The 16,078-nt window shown below is 36.9% G+C and overlaps 1 protein-coding gene across 3 annotated transcripts; it reads left to right on the top strand.

Annotated features, from left to right (window-relative positions):
• The first annotated feature begins 596 nt into the window (after positions 1-596).
• Positions 597-8,715, top strand: ZSCAN9 (zinc finger and SCAN domain containing 9). 3 transcript variants are annotated; one of them, XM_020966471.2, is made up of 4 exons: positions 597-699; positions 1,588-2,115; positions 6,716-6,835; positions 7,157-8,715. In XM_020966471.2, the coding sequence occupies exons 2-4, from the start codon at positions 1,656-1,658 to the stop codon at positions 7,768-7,770; spliced, it is 1,194 nt and encodes a 397-aa protein (XP_020822130.1). In that variant the 5' UTR covers positions 597-699; positions 1,588-1,655; the 3' UTR covers positions 7,771-8,715. The 3 variants fall into 3 exon arrangements, with proteins under 3 accessions (XP_020822130.1, XP_020822132.1, XP_078011864.1); XM_020966473.2 differs by lacking the exon at positions 597-699 and adding an exon at positions 706-843; XM_078155738.1 differs by lacking the exon at positions 597-699 and having other exon boundaries at positions 850-2,115.
• The last annotated feature ends 7,363 nt before the right edge of the window (positions 8,716-16,078 follow it).

The following is a 16,078-nucleotide window of genomic DNA, read 5'->3' as shown; positions in this document are numbered from 1 at the left end:
CCTCCTTTCTTCCCTGACTTCCTTTGAATTCCAGTTAAAATCTTACCTCCTGAAAGCAAGCTTTTTCCAATATTCTCTTAATACTAATGCCTTCTCTGTGTTATCTTCAATTTATCTTGTTTTATATATATACATGTATATACACACACATATATATACATACATATATATATCTTGTACAGTTACTGTATATAGTAACTGCATATAATGTGTGTACATATACATATATGTCTATAGGTATGTATATGTACCTGTACATATATACGTGTATACACACACACACATGCACGCACACACACAGTAACTATACAAGATTCAATTTGGGAACTATTGCTCAACATTTTGTAAGGAGGCCCAACCTGCAGGTTTTGCTTAGGGGACCAAAATTTGCAGTTTCACTAATGGCTTTTCCAGTTTCTTCTAAGCTAGCTGAACGCCAGCCAGGATACTGGCTTTAAATGTTTAGCAAAGAGCCTTAATCAGTCACTGTGTAACATCAGAGGATAGAGATTCAAGGGGTGAAGAGATCTGGAGCTAGGAAAACGAGAGGAGAATTCCTAGAGAGTCCCGGAAATAACTGATGCTTTAGCAAGGATTGGTTGGTATTTTTTTGGCCTGACTATTGTTCCTGTCTTGAGTTCCGTCTTTTACCTCGTTTCCCTCCGCTCAGGACTGAGTGCACTCTTCTCCCCAGTTTAGGTAAGTTCGTCCCGGAAATGGAGTCTGTCCAGCTGCGGCTCTTTGGGTTTCCACCTCTATCGGCTGAGAGGGGCTGGATTTGGAGGAATCACCTCCCTATTCTCCCCAGACCAGGATGCAGGAAGCGCTCTGAGCCCTGGCAGAGTGAGTACTATTAGGAAAGGTGTTGTGACTGCGCTGGGGCCAGAGGGCCAAAGTAGACATTTGCCCCCGGGCTACCATGGAGTTTGCTTGGGATGGTCAGTGAACCTACTGAAAAAGTAAGCAGTGATTACAAAGAAGCAGCCTTGCTGCTTCAAGAATAAATTACGCTAGACTAACCTCATTTCCTTTTTAGACTGTGTTAATTATTATTCTAGTAGATTATTCTAGTAGATTGAAATGCTACCAATATGCTACCTAGATTTTAGAAAAGTCAAGACAAAGACTGTTCTTCTGGTCGAGATGGAGAGATGTGAGCTGAAAAGTAGTGCAGTTAGGAAGATTCAGAACTAATAAAGGTGTAATTATTAAATGGTTTAATATAAATTTAGAAGTTCTCTATTTAAAGCTTTCATATGTTTCAGAGTTTCAGGAATTAAGGGATGCAACGACAGGCACAATATTTCTATTTGATACTTAATTTACTTAATTCTATGATAGATACAAATTTCTAAAAGTTCTAGGTAAAATCCTACTTTTCAGTTTTTGGTTTAGCAGGCAAATGGTTTACATGTCTGAATTGCTATTCCCTTTAAGTTACATTGGAGTATTTGTTCTTATCCTCCCTGTCACAAAGGGACTTTACTTTCAGTAAATCACCCTTATGGCTGGGTATGTATACCTATAAGTCACTTCTTAGCAGCTTTTGTCATTTCTCTATGATTAACAGCAATTTTTGTAACTCAGGACTGATATGTGAAGGAAAGAAATTTTCCTGCTGGAATAAGCTATCTCTTGAGCTTTAGGAGTCTCTGATGGATACAAAACTAAGAGAGGCTGTAGCCCTGGGTGTAAAGGCTCTAGTGGGGCAGGAAGGATTGCTTACAATGGAAATGGAGGAGGAGGACCACTGCAGGGAGCAAGAATCCAGCCTGCAAAGAAATAATCCCCAGGAAAGGGAACTCTTCCGCCAACGTTTCCGTCAACTATGCTATCAGGAGACACCAGGCCCCAGAGAGGCCCTGAGTCAACTCCAGATATTTTGCCATGAGTGGTTGAGACCAGAAATGCATACAAAGGAACGGATCCTAGAGCTGCTGGTGTTGGAACAGTTCCTGACCATCCTTCCTGAAGAACTCCATACTTGGGTGCAAGAACATCACCCAGAGAGTGGAGAGGCAGCAGTGATTCTGTTGGAGAATTTGGAAAGAGAGCTTGATGAACCAGATCATGAGGTGGGAAGAGGAAGAGGAGTTCTGCTGTGCAGAGAAGAAGGTATGTAGATCTTCAGGGAGGAAAAATTGGCAGGAAAATTGCTTAGTTTAAATTTCCAGTTGGTTTTATGCCTGTTTCTTCTTTTATGTTTTACCTTCCATTAACCTTAGGAGTTAAATAAAACTCTACTTAGTCCTTTTATCCTTTGTGTCTCAGGAATGTTTAACTCAATAAATGTTTCAAAGCCCCTCTTAGGTGCAAGGAGCTGTTGGAGGAGCTACATATAGAAAGGTAAAAAGAAAAACTGCATAGCCCCTGAATGAATGGATTTCATTCAGTTTACTGGGGCTAAGACATGTACACAAATAAATACGGTATAGGGTAGAATGTGATAAGAAATTTGAGGAGGGAGAGATCATTTTTGGATGAGGTCATTGGATACAGTTTCATGTAACATTGTATTTGCTTTGAAGAAAGAATGACTTTCCTTTTTAAGGCATACTTCTCCTAATTGGCTTTTTGGACCTCTTTTACCATTTGGGTTACGCTATTTTTTAGTGTTGTTTTCTTCAGTATTTTTTTGGGGTCTCCTTTAGCAAGCCTTTGACTCGTTTTTCATGATTTTCTTATATCACTCTCATTTCTCTTCCCAATTTTTCCTCTACTTCTCTTACTTGCTTTTCAAAATCCTTTTTGAGGTTTTCCATGGCCTGGGACTAATTCATATTTTTCTTGGAGGCTTTGGCTGTAGGAGCTTTGACTTTGTTGTCTCCTTCTAGCTGTATGTTTTATCTTCTTTGTCACCAAAGCAAGATTCTATAGTCTGAGTTTTTTTCCTCTGTTTGTTCATGTTCCCAGCCAATTATTGACTTTTAAACTCTTTGTTAAGGTAGGGCTCTGTTTCCAGTGTGGAGAATGTACTGTCCCAAACTTTAGAGGCTTTGTGCAGGTGTTTTCAGAGATACTTCTAGAGACCTGTAAGTTTTCAGTTCTTACAAGGTGCTATGATCTAAGGAGAGGTGTTTACTTCTCTTATCTGCATTCTTTTCTGCCTTTGATCTGTGAGGAGGATTTCCTCTGCACCACCACTATGAGCTCCACCACACCAGTGCTCCTCTTCACCCCAGGACTGCAACCCAGATCTAAGGATGGGCAAAGCAAGAGAATCCTGCCTTAGCATCAGCAAAAGTGTTCTTGCAATCCCCCTCTGATCAGCCCCTCAATCCACCCACTGTCTGTGGACTGACAGCTCCAGAAGCAGCTGCTGCCCCTACAGCCACCCTAGGGCTACATCAGGATGGGGGCAGACCACTTTCTTCTCCCACTCAGATCTTTCCTACTGACCTTCTAAGTTTTCTTTGGCATTTGTGGGTTGAGAAGTCTAGAAACCCTCACAGCTACCTGTGATTCAGTCCCCTGAGGTCTGCTCCAGGTTCACTAAGGCCCAGTCTTTGCACGGCCCACACTGCACTGTGCTCTCCTGGACTGGTACAACAAGAGACCTTTCCCATTAACCTTCCAGGTTGCTTTGGGCTGGAAATTTGTTTCATTTTGTCTTTTTGTAGGTTCTGCTGCTCTAGAATTTGTCTAGAGTCATTTTTTACAAGTATGTGGAAAGGTTTGGGGGAGAGCTCAAGCAAGTCACTGCTTTTACTCTGCCATCTTGGCTCCACCCCAGTACATTCCTTTTCAACTGGAATGGCTAACACTCCTCTCTTCCCTGGAACTGTGACCTGGAAAAAGAGCCCATGCTCTCTCTCTGCCCTGAAACAATAACCAGAGTCCCTACTCCCTTACAACCACAAGTGCTCCTCTCTGCCCTGGATTGGGCCCTGGAATAATGGGCAATGGAGTTGTCAAGCAGTGCTTGGCCCTGAACCCAATGCCAGCTTAAGAAGTTCTCTGTAATTTCTTTCTGACCAGTTATCCAATCCCCCATCATCTCTGAGTGGTGAGAGCTTCCAAACTTTTGCTGCTCTGGCTGCCACCTCCAAGGCCTACAACTGGTGTTGCCCCTGTGCTGCACTCTTGATCATCCCCACAGCAATGTCACAGACCTCTCTTTTCAATCTCCTAATTATCTTGGGCTAGAAAAATTCTGACCTTTTGTTGGCTTTGCCACTTCAGAATTCAATTTTATGTGTTATTTTAAAGCTATTTGGAGGGAGTGTCAGGATAGTTTAGCTTGAATGCTCTCTCTACTCTGGCATCCTGTATTCATCCCTATTTAAAATGTCCAAATTCATATTTATTGTTCTTCTTTGTTTCATCATTACCTGGTTTAGGATTAGGAATATATTTGTCTCATGATGGCTGTCTTGAAACACCAGATTCTTAAACATTATACCCATTGTAAGGTCTCAATCTCTTACAGACTCTCTCTCTCTCTCTCTCTCTCTCTCTCTCTCTCTCTCTCTCTCTCTCTCTCACACACACACACACACACACACACACACACAATGTTTGTAAGTAAAACCCATTCCTACCACTGAATCACCACTGATTCCCCCCTTTCTTTCCCAATATTTCAATACTTCCACCTCTTCATTTTTCCTTATAGCCCATCTACTTCCTGAGAGACTACAAAAATTTTCCTTTCATTGTATGCTATTGACTTAATTAGGGCAGATCACACATTCCCCTCATTCTTCTTCCTCTCTTTTCTTCTTTTCTGCACCCTCCCATTCTGTAGTTTAATTCCATAAAAATACTGTTTCACTTATAGATAGGGTGCTTTAGGCTTGTACTCCATCATCACCTTTGTTTAAGGTATTTCTTCTTTATTTCCTTGTGTCCTTTTAAAAAGAAATCTTTCGATGGTCCCTCTAGAATTATTTGTTGTTGTGGTGGTGGTTGTTTTTAAGCAACATAGATGTCTTTTTCTTTCTGTTTTTTTTTAACTTTGGAGTAATTTACTTCATTATTTGTGCTTTACGTGGTTCCTGTATTTATTCATATTCTGTTTTCATTGTTCAGGATGTTTGTTAAGAAAAAAATCTGTTCATCTGGTTTTTTTTTGTTTTGGGTAGTTTTGTTGTTTTTAGAATTTTATAGTGTACTTCATCTTAAACAAACACAAACATTTCACTGCATAATGACAAGAAACTGCAAACTTTCACGTAGAGAGGTTTTTTTTATGTTATTGTTGAGCTGTTTCAGTGGTGTCTGACTCTTCTTGACCCCATTTGGGTTTTTTTGGCAAACATACTCAAGTGGTTTGCTATGTCCTTCCCCATCTCATTTTACAGATAAGGAACTGAGGCAACCAGGGTCAAGTGACTTTCTCAGGGTCACATAGCTAGTATCTGAGGCCAGCTTTGAACTCAGGAAGCTGAATCTGCCACTCTTATCTACTGTACCACCTACCTGCCCCACTATATTACTATTACTGATTGTTGTCATTGGTCCTCTTTGAGAACAAAGGATAAACAACACCAATCTTCTGTAAGCAGTTAAATGGATAGAGCATTGGAGTCAGAAAGACCTGAGTTTGAATCTGGCCTCAAGACACTTACTACCTGTGTGACCCTGAACTTAACTTTGTTTGCTACAGTTCCTCATCTATAAAATGAGCTGGAGAAGGAAATGGCAAACTCCAGTATCTTTACTAAGAAAACCCCAAATGGGGTCACAAAGAGTCAGACATGACTGAAACAATTGAATAACAACAATAACAACAATATATCTCCTGCATTTTAGAATTTTTATTTGCAATTTTATAATGTTTTAGGAGGGGAGATTATATCTTACTACCTACTTGAATAGTAGCTTGAGTAGAAGTTCTCCCTTCTTAGATGTCTGACATATTTCACTTTGTATCTCTTATTGCCTTTCTGTTAAAAGGTGCGAGATGTTTCACGGCCTCTTCTGTACAAGAATACAGCAGTATTTTTTGTTGTGGCAAAGAACTAGAAATAAAAATAAGTGCCCTTCAGTTGGGAAATGGCAGAACAAATTGTAACTTATGAATATAATGGGATATTATTGTGTCTAAGAAATGACAAATATGATGGATTCAGAGGAACATGAATAAAGGATGGACTGGTTGGTGTGAGACTTGTGGTTTGCCTGACACAAGTCTTTCTATTTCTCAGGGAAACAAACAGAAACTGAAAGGCAGCTGGAGATGTGAGACTAGATGTTGGCACTGGATAAGTAGATCTGAAAATCATCAGTATCGAGATAATAATTGAAAACAAGGGAGCTGATGAGATCGCCAAGTGAAATAGTATTTAAGATTTTGCCCAGGTTTCTTCTCCTCAATAATAAACTCCCAAGGTTCTCCCATTTCCTCCTATTAGTGAAACTGTAAAATGGAGTTCATAACATTTCAAGTATCTACTTCATAAGGTTTTTATGAATAGAGCACTTTGTCAATCTTAAAAAGCTGTATCATTGTGGGTTATTGCTGAAGACTAATAATCTATAATACTATATACAGGCACAAACATAAAATAAATTTAGAAAAAGTAAATGGAATATGTGAGTTTGTTATATGTCCTGAAAGTATATATGAAAAGTCTTATTCTTTATATTATACACAATTACCCAGTTCACTAAGTGCTTAGCAGAGTAGTGCAAGAAGGCTGGATCATGCTTTCCTAATGGAGAGGTAGGCTCAGGGTAGGACTGGTCTCATTCATGGTCCATTTTTCTCCAGCATCAATATTTCCACTTTCCAAAACTGCTGTTATCTCCCAGCTGAAGGAAGGAGGAGAACCACTGTCCCTGGATCCACAGGGTGCTGAAAAAAGAGAGGTCCTAAGAGGTATCTCTACAGGTGAGTAGAAAAAAAAAATCAGTCAGATGTGAGAGAAAGATCCATATGTATTGGGATGGGGAGTGGGCAACATCAGTCATGAGAGTCAAGATTAAATGCCACATTATTCCACATATTTTCATTCTTGTATAGCATTGTGGGAAGATTTTCCCTAGACCTGCTCTACATTGAAAAGGTTCAAAGGCAGGGAATTAAAGAGTGCTGTGGCTAGAAGAATAAACTTTCTCCATTACCTCAGCATTTCTGTTTGGCTTTCTACATTCCTTACCTTTACGTATACACAGAGCAGGTGACATTTATATGGTTTGTTTATTGTTTCAGATGGTATGACAAGCACTGAGAACATGGAGTTATCAATAAAGCAGGAATATAATAAGACAATGGAACCACACAGGGAGGTATCCAGTGGATTAAATTTGAATGCTCACCATGGCCCCAAGTATGGAGAAATTTGTGGACATGAGGGCAGGATAGCAAAGCTATGGGAAAATCCTATAGAAGAAGGACTGTATAAATGTGATGAATGTGGAAAACACTTCACTCAAAACTCAGGCCTTATTAGACATCAAAGAATTCATACTGGAGAGAGACCTTATGAATGTAATGAATGCGGTAAAACCTTTAGTAGGAGTTCAGGTCTTTTTAATCATCGGGGAATCCACAATATACAAAAACGCTATCAGTGTAGGGAATGTGGGAAAGCCTTCAGTCAGAGTGCAGGCCTTATTCAACATCAGCGAATCCACAATGGTGAAAAACCCTATCAATGTGGCCAGTGCGGTAAAAGCTATAGTCGGCGCTCCTTCCTTACTGAACATCAGCGAAGTCACACTGGAGAAAGACCCCATAGATGTAGTGAATGTGGGAAAAGATTCAATCGTCATTGCAACCTTATCCGTCATCAAAAAATTCACAGAGTCACTGAATTAAGCTAACTCCTCCAAGCACTATAAACTCCTTTTTCAGATATCAGATAAGTAGATCTGGAGAAAGTTACATTGACAAAATAGTATTATTTATCCCATATATCTGCTTTGGAGCATGTAATTCACCAGCAGCCCAGGGAATGACACCTAGAGGAATGATGTGGGTTTTACAAATCACTGGTATCTCTCTTGCTGCTTTCCATCTTCCCTGTTCTTCCCCTTCTTTTCCCATGTTGGTTCTTGAAGTTGCCACTCCCTTCTATCCAACAAATGCAGTTGTCCTAGCATAAGATCTGGCCTTTTGAAAAATTAGTATTTGTGCCATATGTACAAAAATATTTATAGCAGCTCTTTTTGTGGTGGCAAAGAATTGGAAATTAAGGGGATGCCCATCAGTTGGGGAATGGCTGAACAAGTTGTGGTATATGAATGGAACGGAATACTATTGTGCTATAAGAAATGATGAGCAGGCAGACTTTTAAAAAACCTGGAAAGACTTAAATGAACTGATGCTGAGTGAAGTGAGCTGCACCAGGAAAACACTGTACACAGCAACAGCCACAACGTGCAATGACTAACTTTGACAGATTCATCTCCTTTCACCACTGCAAGGATCCAAGACAACTCCAAAGGACTCATGATGGAAAATGCTGTCAACATCCAGAAAAAAAACTATGGAGTCTGAATGCAGATCAAAACACATTATTTGATTTCTCTTTTTTTCTCTTTTTGTTTGTTTCTTCTTTCTCATGGTTTCTGCTATTGGTTCCAATTCTACAACATGACTAAGGTGAAAATAGGTTCAATATGAATGTATATGTAGAGCCTATATCACATTGCATGCTGTCTTGGAGTGGGGGAGGGAAGAGATAGGGAGAAAATTTGGAACTCAAAATCTTATGAAAGTGAATGTTGAAAACTAAGAATAAATAAATTAATAAATTTAAAAAATTAGTATTTGTGTTTAATTTCTAAAACTACAGGTTCTGCTCAAACCTAGTGACATTGTCCAACTGTCTTTCCTGAGATTCATCTTGAATGAATCAATTGTCCTCTCTGGACCACAGTTCCTTCATTAGTAAGAGACTTCTAAGGTTTCTTCTAGCTGTGACAGTTTGTTTTTTTGTGAGTCTAAGTAATCTAAATATACTGTTAATAGTCTCTAGGGAAAGTGCAAAAAATTCCTCAGCTCTGGCAGCTACATGTTAGTCACTTCCCTAGGCATTTTCTTTTGTTCTGATAACTTCATTGATTCTATTGTAGTGTAACAATATTTCTCTAATTAACATAAAACTTCAGAAGTGTTTTTAGTTTAATTTTAGTAATCCCTAGATAGAAGGGTCCTCAGATGTTATTCAGTTCAACAAACATACTTTTAAAATTTTGCAGAGGTAATTTACCCCAATCCAAATACGGATGGGTCATGTTAGAGAGTAGATCAACATTTATCTGTTGAAATGAATGGATGAGAATATCAATGGATGTTGAACAAAAGATGAAGGAGAATTTACCATATCTGATGTTAGGGTATTCTATATACATCCTCCATTATCATTAAGACTCATTGATACTAGAAAAAAAATGCCCTATAGAATAATGGATCAATGAAAGAACAAGGATCCCAAAAGTAGAACCAAGCAAACATAAAATGCTGGTATTTAATAAACTAATGATAATAAATATGTGTTAAAGATTAATTTAAAATTCTTTTACTAGATAGCAATGTAGTTAAAAAAAAGAAAGAAAGAAAGAAAGAACTCGTATTTTAAGCTAGAAAGAAGCTCATTGGTTCCAAACCTCTTAATTTTACAGATAAGGAAAATGAACTAATGAAGTGAAGTAATTTGTCCAAAGTCACTAAGTGGCAAAGCCAAGAATGGAACCAGAGTTCTCTGACTCCATAGGCACTTTCTCTACCACTCTTCTGTTTTAGATTTTACCTCAAAACGTATAATCATTTAACTTTCTGGTGGATCAAAAATGAACAATAATTTTAAAGTGCCTATTTTTGTGCAAGATCGCTGTGTGCTGCTTGGGACAGAAAGACAGGATGAAATATCCCTCAAGGAATTCTACATACAATATCTAGTTCAACTCTGCCTGAAGCAATGTACTATTCCTAAAAAGTTCTAATGATGTGGCAATTAGTACACTCCAAAGCAGTTCTGATTTTTGGGAAGCTCTTCCTTATATTGAACCTATAACTGCCACATGTTTGTTCTAGTTCTGTTCTCTTGTACCAAGCAGAGCAAGTTCATTTCCCACATGACAATTCTACAGATATTTATTCCCCTAAGTATTGTCTTCTCCAAACTAAACATCTCAAATAACTTCAACTGATACTTATTTGACTAAAATATCATATGACTCAAATACTGTACATACAAAATTTTTCATGCTTATCTTGAGTATGAGACTCAGGAAAATAGGCTTACCGGCTAAGTAAAACTGCTATAAAATATAGGAAGTTTTAAACTACTGAGTTTACTCTTTCCAGGTCTGTTACATGCAATGACATTCTCTCTAGGTCTGTAGAAAAGAGATGAATCCTCTCATGCTAGATTTACTTAATAGGTGAAAGAATATGACTTATTTGCTCATCAAACAGTTATAGATGACAGATGCCATTTACATAGCTGCCAGAGTAGTACAAACAGGAGCCCTGAGCCTTATACTTTGAGTCCAGGAAAGATTTTACAGAATCTTACAGCTAAAAGAACCCTCAGAGACCACACTTGAACAAAAATCCCTTCAGCAAGACCAGCAAGTCCAACCTTTGTTGATAACTTCTAATAAATACTACCCACACAGCCAATTTCCACTTTTTAATAGCTATATAAGGAAATTTTTCTTTACATCAAGCCTAAATCTGCATCTTTGTAATTTTTACTGCATATCTCTTCTCTGGGGCTAAGCAGAACTCTTCCATATAACAGCCCTTCAGAAACCTAAAGAATTTGTTGTGTACATCATGACTTTTCTCCAGAATAAATTCCCTCCTTTCTTTCTGAGATCCTGAAATGGCATATTGTGTAGTTTTCTCACTGTCCTGGTTGCTTTCTTTCAGATGTACTCCAGCTTGTCTAAGTCTTTTATAAAATGTATTACTCAGAACTGCATAGAATATATTAGATGTATATGCATGCACATATACACATGCATAAATGTAAGCTCCTTGAGGGCAGAGAGTGTTTGATTTTTGTGTTTGTATGAAATAGTTTTGTGTATGAAATAGTTTCTACAAGCACATAGAAGGTACTAATAAATCTCGTTGATTGACATAACCTGAGTAGGACAGAGTATAGTGGAATTATTATTGCCCTCATTCTAGACATGATTTCTCTTTTAATGTAACATAGTATTAGCTTCTTTTAGCTGCCATGTTATACTGTTAATTTAAATTGAGCTTGGCACTATTTAAACCTCCAGATTTATTTTCAGAAATTTTTGTTCAACCATGCCTTACCTTTCCTATTTTTTTAAAAACTTAAGCATAGACCTTTATATTTATTCCTATTAAATTTTTTCTTATTAGTTCTGACTCATTCTTCTCACTTGTCTAGATCTTTTTGGATCCCGATACTCATTTTATCCATTCCAGTTCTGTGTCATCTGCAGATTTAAGTATGCAATATCATGTCTTCATCAAAGTTATCTCTAAAAATGTTAAATTGAACAGAGAGGTAATTTGGCAAAATGAATAAAGTGCTAGACTTAAATTAAGAAGAAAGATTTGAATCCAGATTTTTACTTCTCCTATTAACACCTATTAACATCTTTTTAACTTCTCCTATTAACATTAATCTCCTATTCTTCTATTTGGCCATAGAAAAGTCATTTAACCTTTTTAAGCCTCACTTTCCTCAGCTGAAAAATGTTGGAAAGAGGTCAGGGGAGCAGATGTCATTTAAACTTCACTTTTAATTGAAATGGACAAAGCAAGATAGAATACACAGATATTCTAAAACAATACACGGTTTGGTGTAGAAATACACTTAACTCAACATAGAAATAGGCAATTAAAAGGGCAGAGAGATAGGAATAAGAGGGAGGGTATATTAAGGGAGGGATTAGTGATAAGTAAAACAAATCTAGCCATGGAGGGCTGATAACAAAAGTGGTTTAAAAAGGAAAGAAAATACTGAGAAAAAAAAAAGACAAGAACCTGGGTAAAGAGAAGATAAGCAGAAGAGTGGAGTCAGATCGCATCAAATATAGATCACTAGTACTGAGCACACTTCTCACGCACCACCTTCCTTTTCTTTGTAGATGATTAGGGAACATAAGAGAATGCAAAGTATAAGAGGATAAGATTGAGGGAAGTATTCAATTAAAAATCATAACTCTGAATGTGAATGGGATTAATTCATTCATAAAACAAAAGAGATTAGATTGGTAAGCAGAATCCAACAATATGTTGTTTTCAAGAGACACAATTGAAACATAAAAATTCATATAAGGGTGTTATGGGGATGGCTCTAAAGTCCTCTTAGTTAAGCTTTGATTTTGGGAAAAAATGAGGCTTTCTTGAATCACTCAACATATTTACCAGAGGAGATTTATTTTGCCTTAACACATTAAAGATACAGTAGCACTTAAGTTCTAATTTTGGTAGATACGGCCTCTCTCATTTCCTCATGGAAACATGCCTAATCAACAGGTCTAAAGAATATGATAACTTAGGCAGTCCTAGGCTCCTACCATGTTTAAGAGGCCCCAAGTCAGCATGACTGGCTTTTTGTTGTCTTAGGACAGGAACCTGCATCAGAGTAGCTGTGGCCAATCAAGTTTCCTGGGTGGGTGGGTGGTGGAGGTGGGGAGGAAACTTCAAGCCTGACAAGAGAAGCCTCTAGAGAAGCTGGGGCCAAAGGAAGTCATGTGTGCAAGTTGTGTGTGGGGAGAAAGCTGTGTCAGGGTGAGTGAAGCTGTGTTGGGAAACTCATGTCCTGACAAAGGGACTGGAGCAAGCTTATTATACTTAAGGTGAACTCAAAAAAAGCAATGGTATCAGTCATGATCTTAGACAAGGAAACAGTAAAAATAACGTCAATGAAAAGATATATTATGTTTAAATGCACCATAGAAAATGAAATTAATATCAGTGCTTTTATATGTTATATATAATATACATACATAATAAATTAAATGGTATAGCATCTAAATACTTAATACTTAAAGGAAAAACTAAATGACTATAATAATTGAGAACTTAGATGAAACCCTGTCAAATCTAACAAAAAGATAAACAAGCAAGTTAATGACCTAAAAATAGAATTTTAGAGAAGTTATGGATGATAGCTCTCTGGTGAATACTGAATGGAAATAGAAAGCAGTATTATTACTTCTCAACTGTTCATGACATGTTTATACAGATTGTGACAGAGGTTCCCATAGTGGGTGATACTGCCTCCTGGGGGGCACTGGAATGATCCATGGGGGGGCAGACAGCCTCAGGTGAAATTGGAGGGTATTGAATAAAAATAAGGAGGTAGTGAAAGCATAAGGAAAGAAGAGAAGAAAATTTTGAAAAGCCATTCATATACATTTCATCTACTTTGTGTAACAAAGTTAAAGTAATAGTGATTACATTATTTTCCAAATAAACACACAAAATGCAAGTTATAACTGATCAATGGTCAAGTTCACTGACAGGTCTTAACAAGCAAGTGCTGGCAGTAGAGCATGTCATGCATTGTCAGGAAGTCCAGTATGAATTGGCAGGAATATGTGCATGTAATGACTTGTTTACAGTGTGATACTATATGGTTACATGACACAATATTGAGTCATCAAAATTTGAATGCAGGAAAAAAACTCAAATTTACAATAAATTATTAAATTTAAGATGTGTCATTTTGAAAAAATATTCTATATATTTTTAAATGATGTAAATTTTTTAAAAAAAATTAAAGGGTTAAAAAAAAGTAGATTTCCAGGGGGTGCTGAATAATTTTTTTTAAAAAGGGGATGGTAGGCCAAGTTTGGGAACCTCTGATTTAGAACATAGAAATGTCACAGAAATGAAGAAAAGTAATAATATGAAAAACCTTTTATTGACCACAACACAAGAAAAATTGTATTAAATAATTTGAAGACAGAATAAAAATTAATTGGAAATTAAATGATTTCATCCTAAAGAACAAGTCATAGAAATAATAAGTAATTTCATCAAAGAAAAGAACGGTAATGAAAAAACATGCCAAAACTTTTTAGGATTCAGTTTTAGGGGGAAATTTGACTTTACATTTGTATCAACAAAAAATAGAATAAATAAATTAATTGCTCATGCATCTAAAAAAATCATGAAAGCAACAAATGAAAAACAACTAAACACCAAAATAAAAATTGTCAATATCAACAAAAGAGATTAACAAAAACATTATGAAAGTGAAGAATTCAGAGAAACATGGGAAGACACATGAATTGATGCAAAGCAAAGTAAGTAGAACCTGAAAAACAAGTTACACAATGGATACAATTTAAACTGAATGTTGTATAATTATAATGACCAAGCTTGTCTCCAAAGTAGAGATGAAAAAATACATCTACTTCCTTTGCAGAGGTATGGGATGGTAGTGTTTAACACTCATAAATTATGAGATAGTAGGTTAGTTGGTTAGTTTTACTGAACTGCTTTTTTTCCTTTCTATTTTTTCCTTTTTTTTTTTTAAATAACAGATGGCTGCTTGGTAGGGCAGGAAAGAGGGTTATATTTAGAAATGAAAGTGATTTAAAAACAAAAGACATCAATAAACATTTTTTAAAAGCAGTAAATAAAATCAGAGATGATGTCAAAGGTAATATTCCCCAAAAATTTATGACACAGAAAGGAAGAAAGACCCAGAAAAAAATATAATGGACATGGGAATAATTATCTTTATATCTCCAGTAGTGTTTTAAATGGGATAGATACAGACCATCAAAGAGAAACTTAGCAATTCTCCACTCATTTTTGTTTCAGTGTCCATTTGCTCTAGTCTAGAAATACATGCCTCATTCTCTCACCTGCTGTCCTAGCTCAAGTTCTTTCACCAAATCTTCCAACACAGTTTCTATTTCCTCTCCACTTTCAGGATAATGACCTTACACCCAAGTCTGAAGCTCTTCAGGTAGGATGGTTAGGAACTATTCCAACATCAGTTCCAGGATCTGTTCCTTTGTATGCATTTCTGGCCTTAGCCATTGATGACAAAATTCTCTGAGTTGGTTCAAAACCTCACAGGGCTCAGAGGTATTTTGGGTCTTGGTTGGATGGATCACTGTCCTATTCTGATTCCTTTCCCAGGGATGATCCTCTTCTACTTTCACTATTCTAAGTTCCTCTAGTTCCTGTGTAGCCTGGAATGTAATCTCCCTTGACTCTACAGCCATTTTGGTATAGAAGAGCTAAAGAGAATACTCATTCCAGGGGAGTTCTATGCTTCTGAAATGCTGTTAACATAGATAAATGAAAAGACATTAAGACTGAATACAAATATAATGAAGGTCAGTCATTTAATCATTTCAACTGAATTCAACAAATATTTACTGAACATTGTCACTTTTAAGGTATTGTACTGAGTACCACAGAGAATACAAAGATGAGCAAGATGAAGTCTCTGTGTCCAAATAGTGTATACTCCAGTAGAGAAAGGAATTAGACAATTACAAAAATAATTATATAGAATTTAATAAGTACCTTCTTTTGAAGGACCAAAAAAATAGACATTTCGAAGAAGAATCAGATCTGCTAAGAGTGGGAAGAAATAAAGCCTTATAAAATAATTTGATATATTTGAGGAATGGGTAGTGTTTTAACAAATAGAGATTGGAGGAGGTAGGGAGAGGACTTTCTAAGCAGAACAAACAAAGTGTGCAAGGTCATGGAGATGGGAAAATTGTTCAGGCAAAGGGAGAGTAACTCAACTTGACTGGAACCTAAGGTATACATAGGGATAATAAGAAAGAAGGGTAGGAAGATAGACTAAGGCCAAATTATGGAGGGCACTTAAATGCTAGTTTATACTTTATTGTCTAGATTCTAGATAACTAAACTGTTGCAGGTTTTTCAGATCAACAATCAGGACTGAATAGTATGTTAGTTGCCAAAATAATTCTGAACAGAAGATTTAAATTATGGGATATGGAGGGAAGCAATTAATGTAGGCTAAGGTGGTCAGATAAGACTTCATAGAAAAGGTAAAACTCAAGTTAGGCCTTAGAGAAAGGCTAGGAACTAAAAGAGAATGCTTACCCAAATATAACCATAGATAATTTAGTATATGAGTGTGCCTATGGCAGTCTCATTGAAACACTATAAGATACAACTTCAAAGAAA

Source organism: Phascolarctos cinereus, unplaced genomic scaffold, assembly GCF_003287225.1.
Source record: "Phascolarctos cinereus isolate Bilbo 61053 unplaced genomic scaffold, phaCin_HiC Scaffold_5;HRSCAF=322, whole genome shotgun sequence".
Taxonomy (NCBI): domain Eukaryota; kingdom Metazoa; phylum Chordata; class Mammalia; order Diprotodontia; family Phascolarctidae; genus Phascolarctos; species Phascolarctos cinereus.
This window is presented reverse-complemented; position numbering and strand designations above follow the sequence as displayed.

Excerpts from the sequence above, each read along its gene's own strand:
- ZSCAN9 (XM_020966471.2), top strand. The coding sequence starts at position 1,656 with ATGGATACAAAACTAAGAGAGGCTGTAGCCCTGGGTGTAAAGGCTCTA. Across the intron at positions 2,116-6,715 it reads TCTGCTGTGCAGAGAAGAAG|CATCAATATTTCCACTTTCC; the intron begins GTATGTAGATCT and ends ATTTTTCTCCAG. Across the intron at positions 6,836-7,156 it reads CCTAAGAGGTATCTCTACAG|ATGGTATGACAAGCACTGAG; the intron begins GTGAGTAGAAAA and ends TTATTGTTTCAG.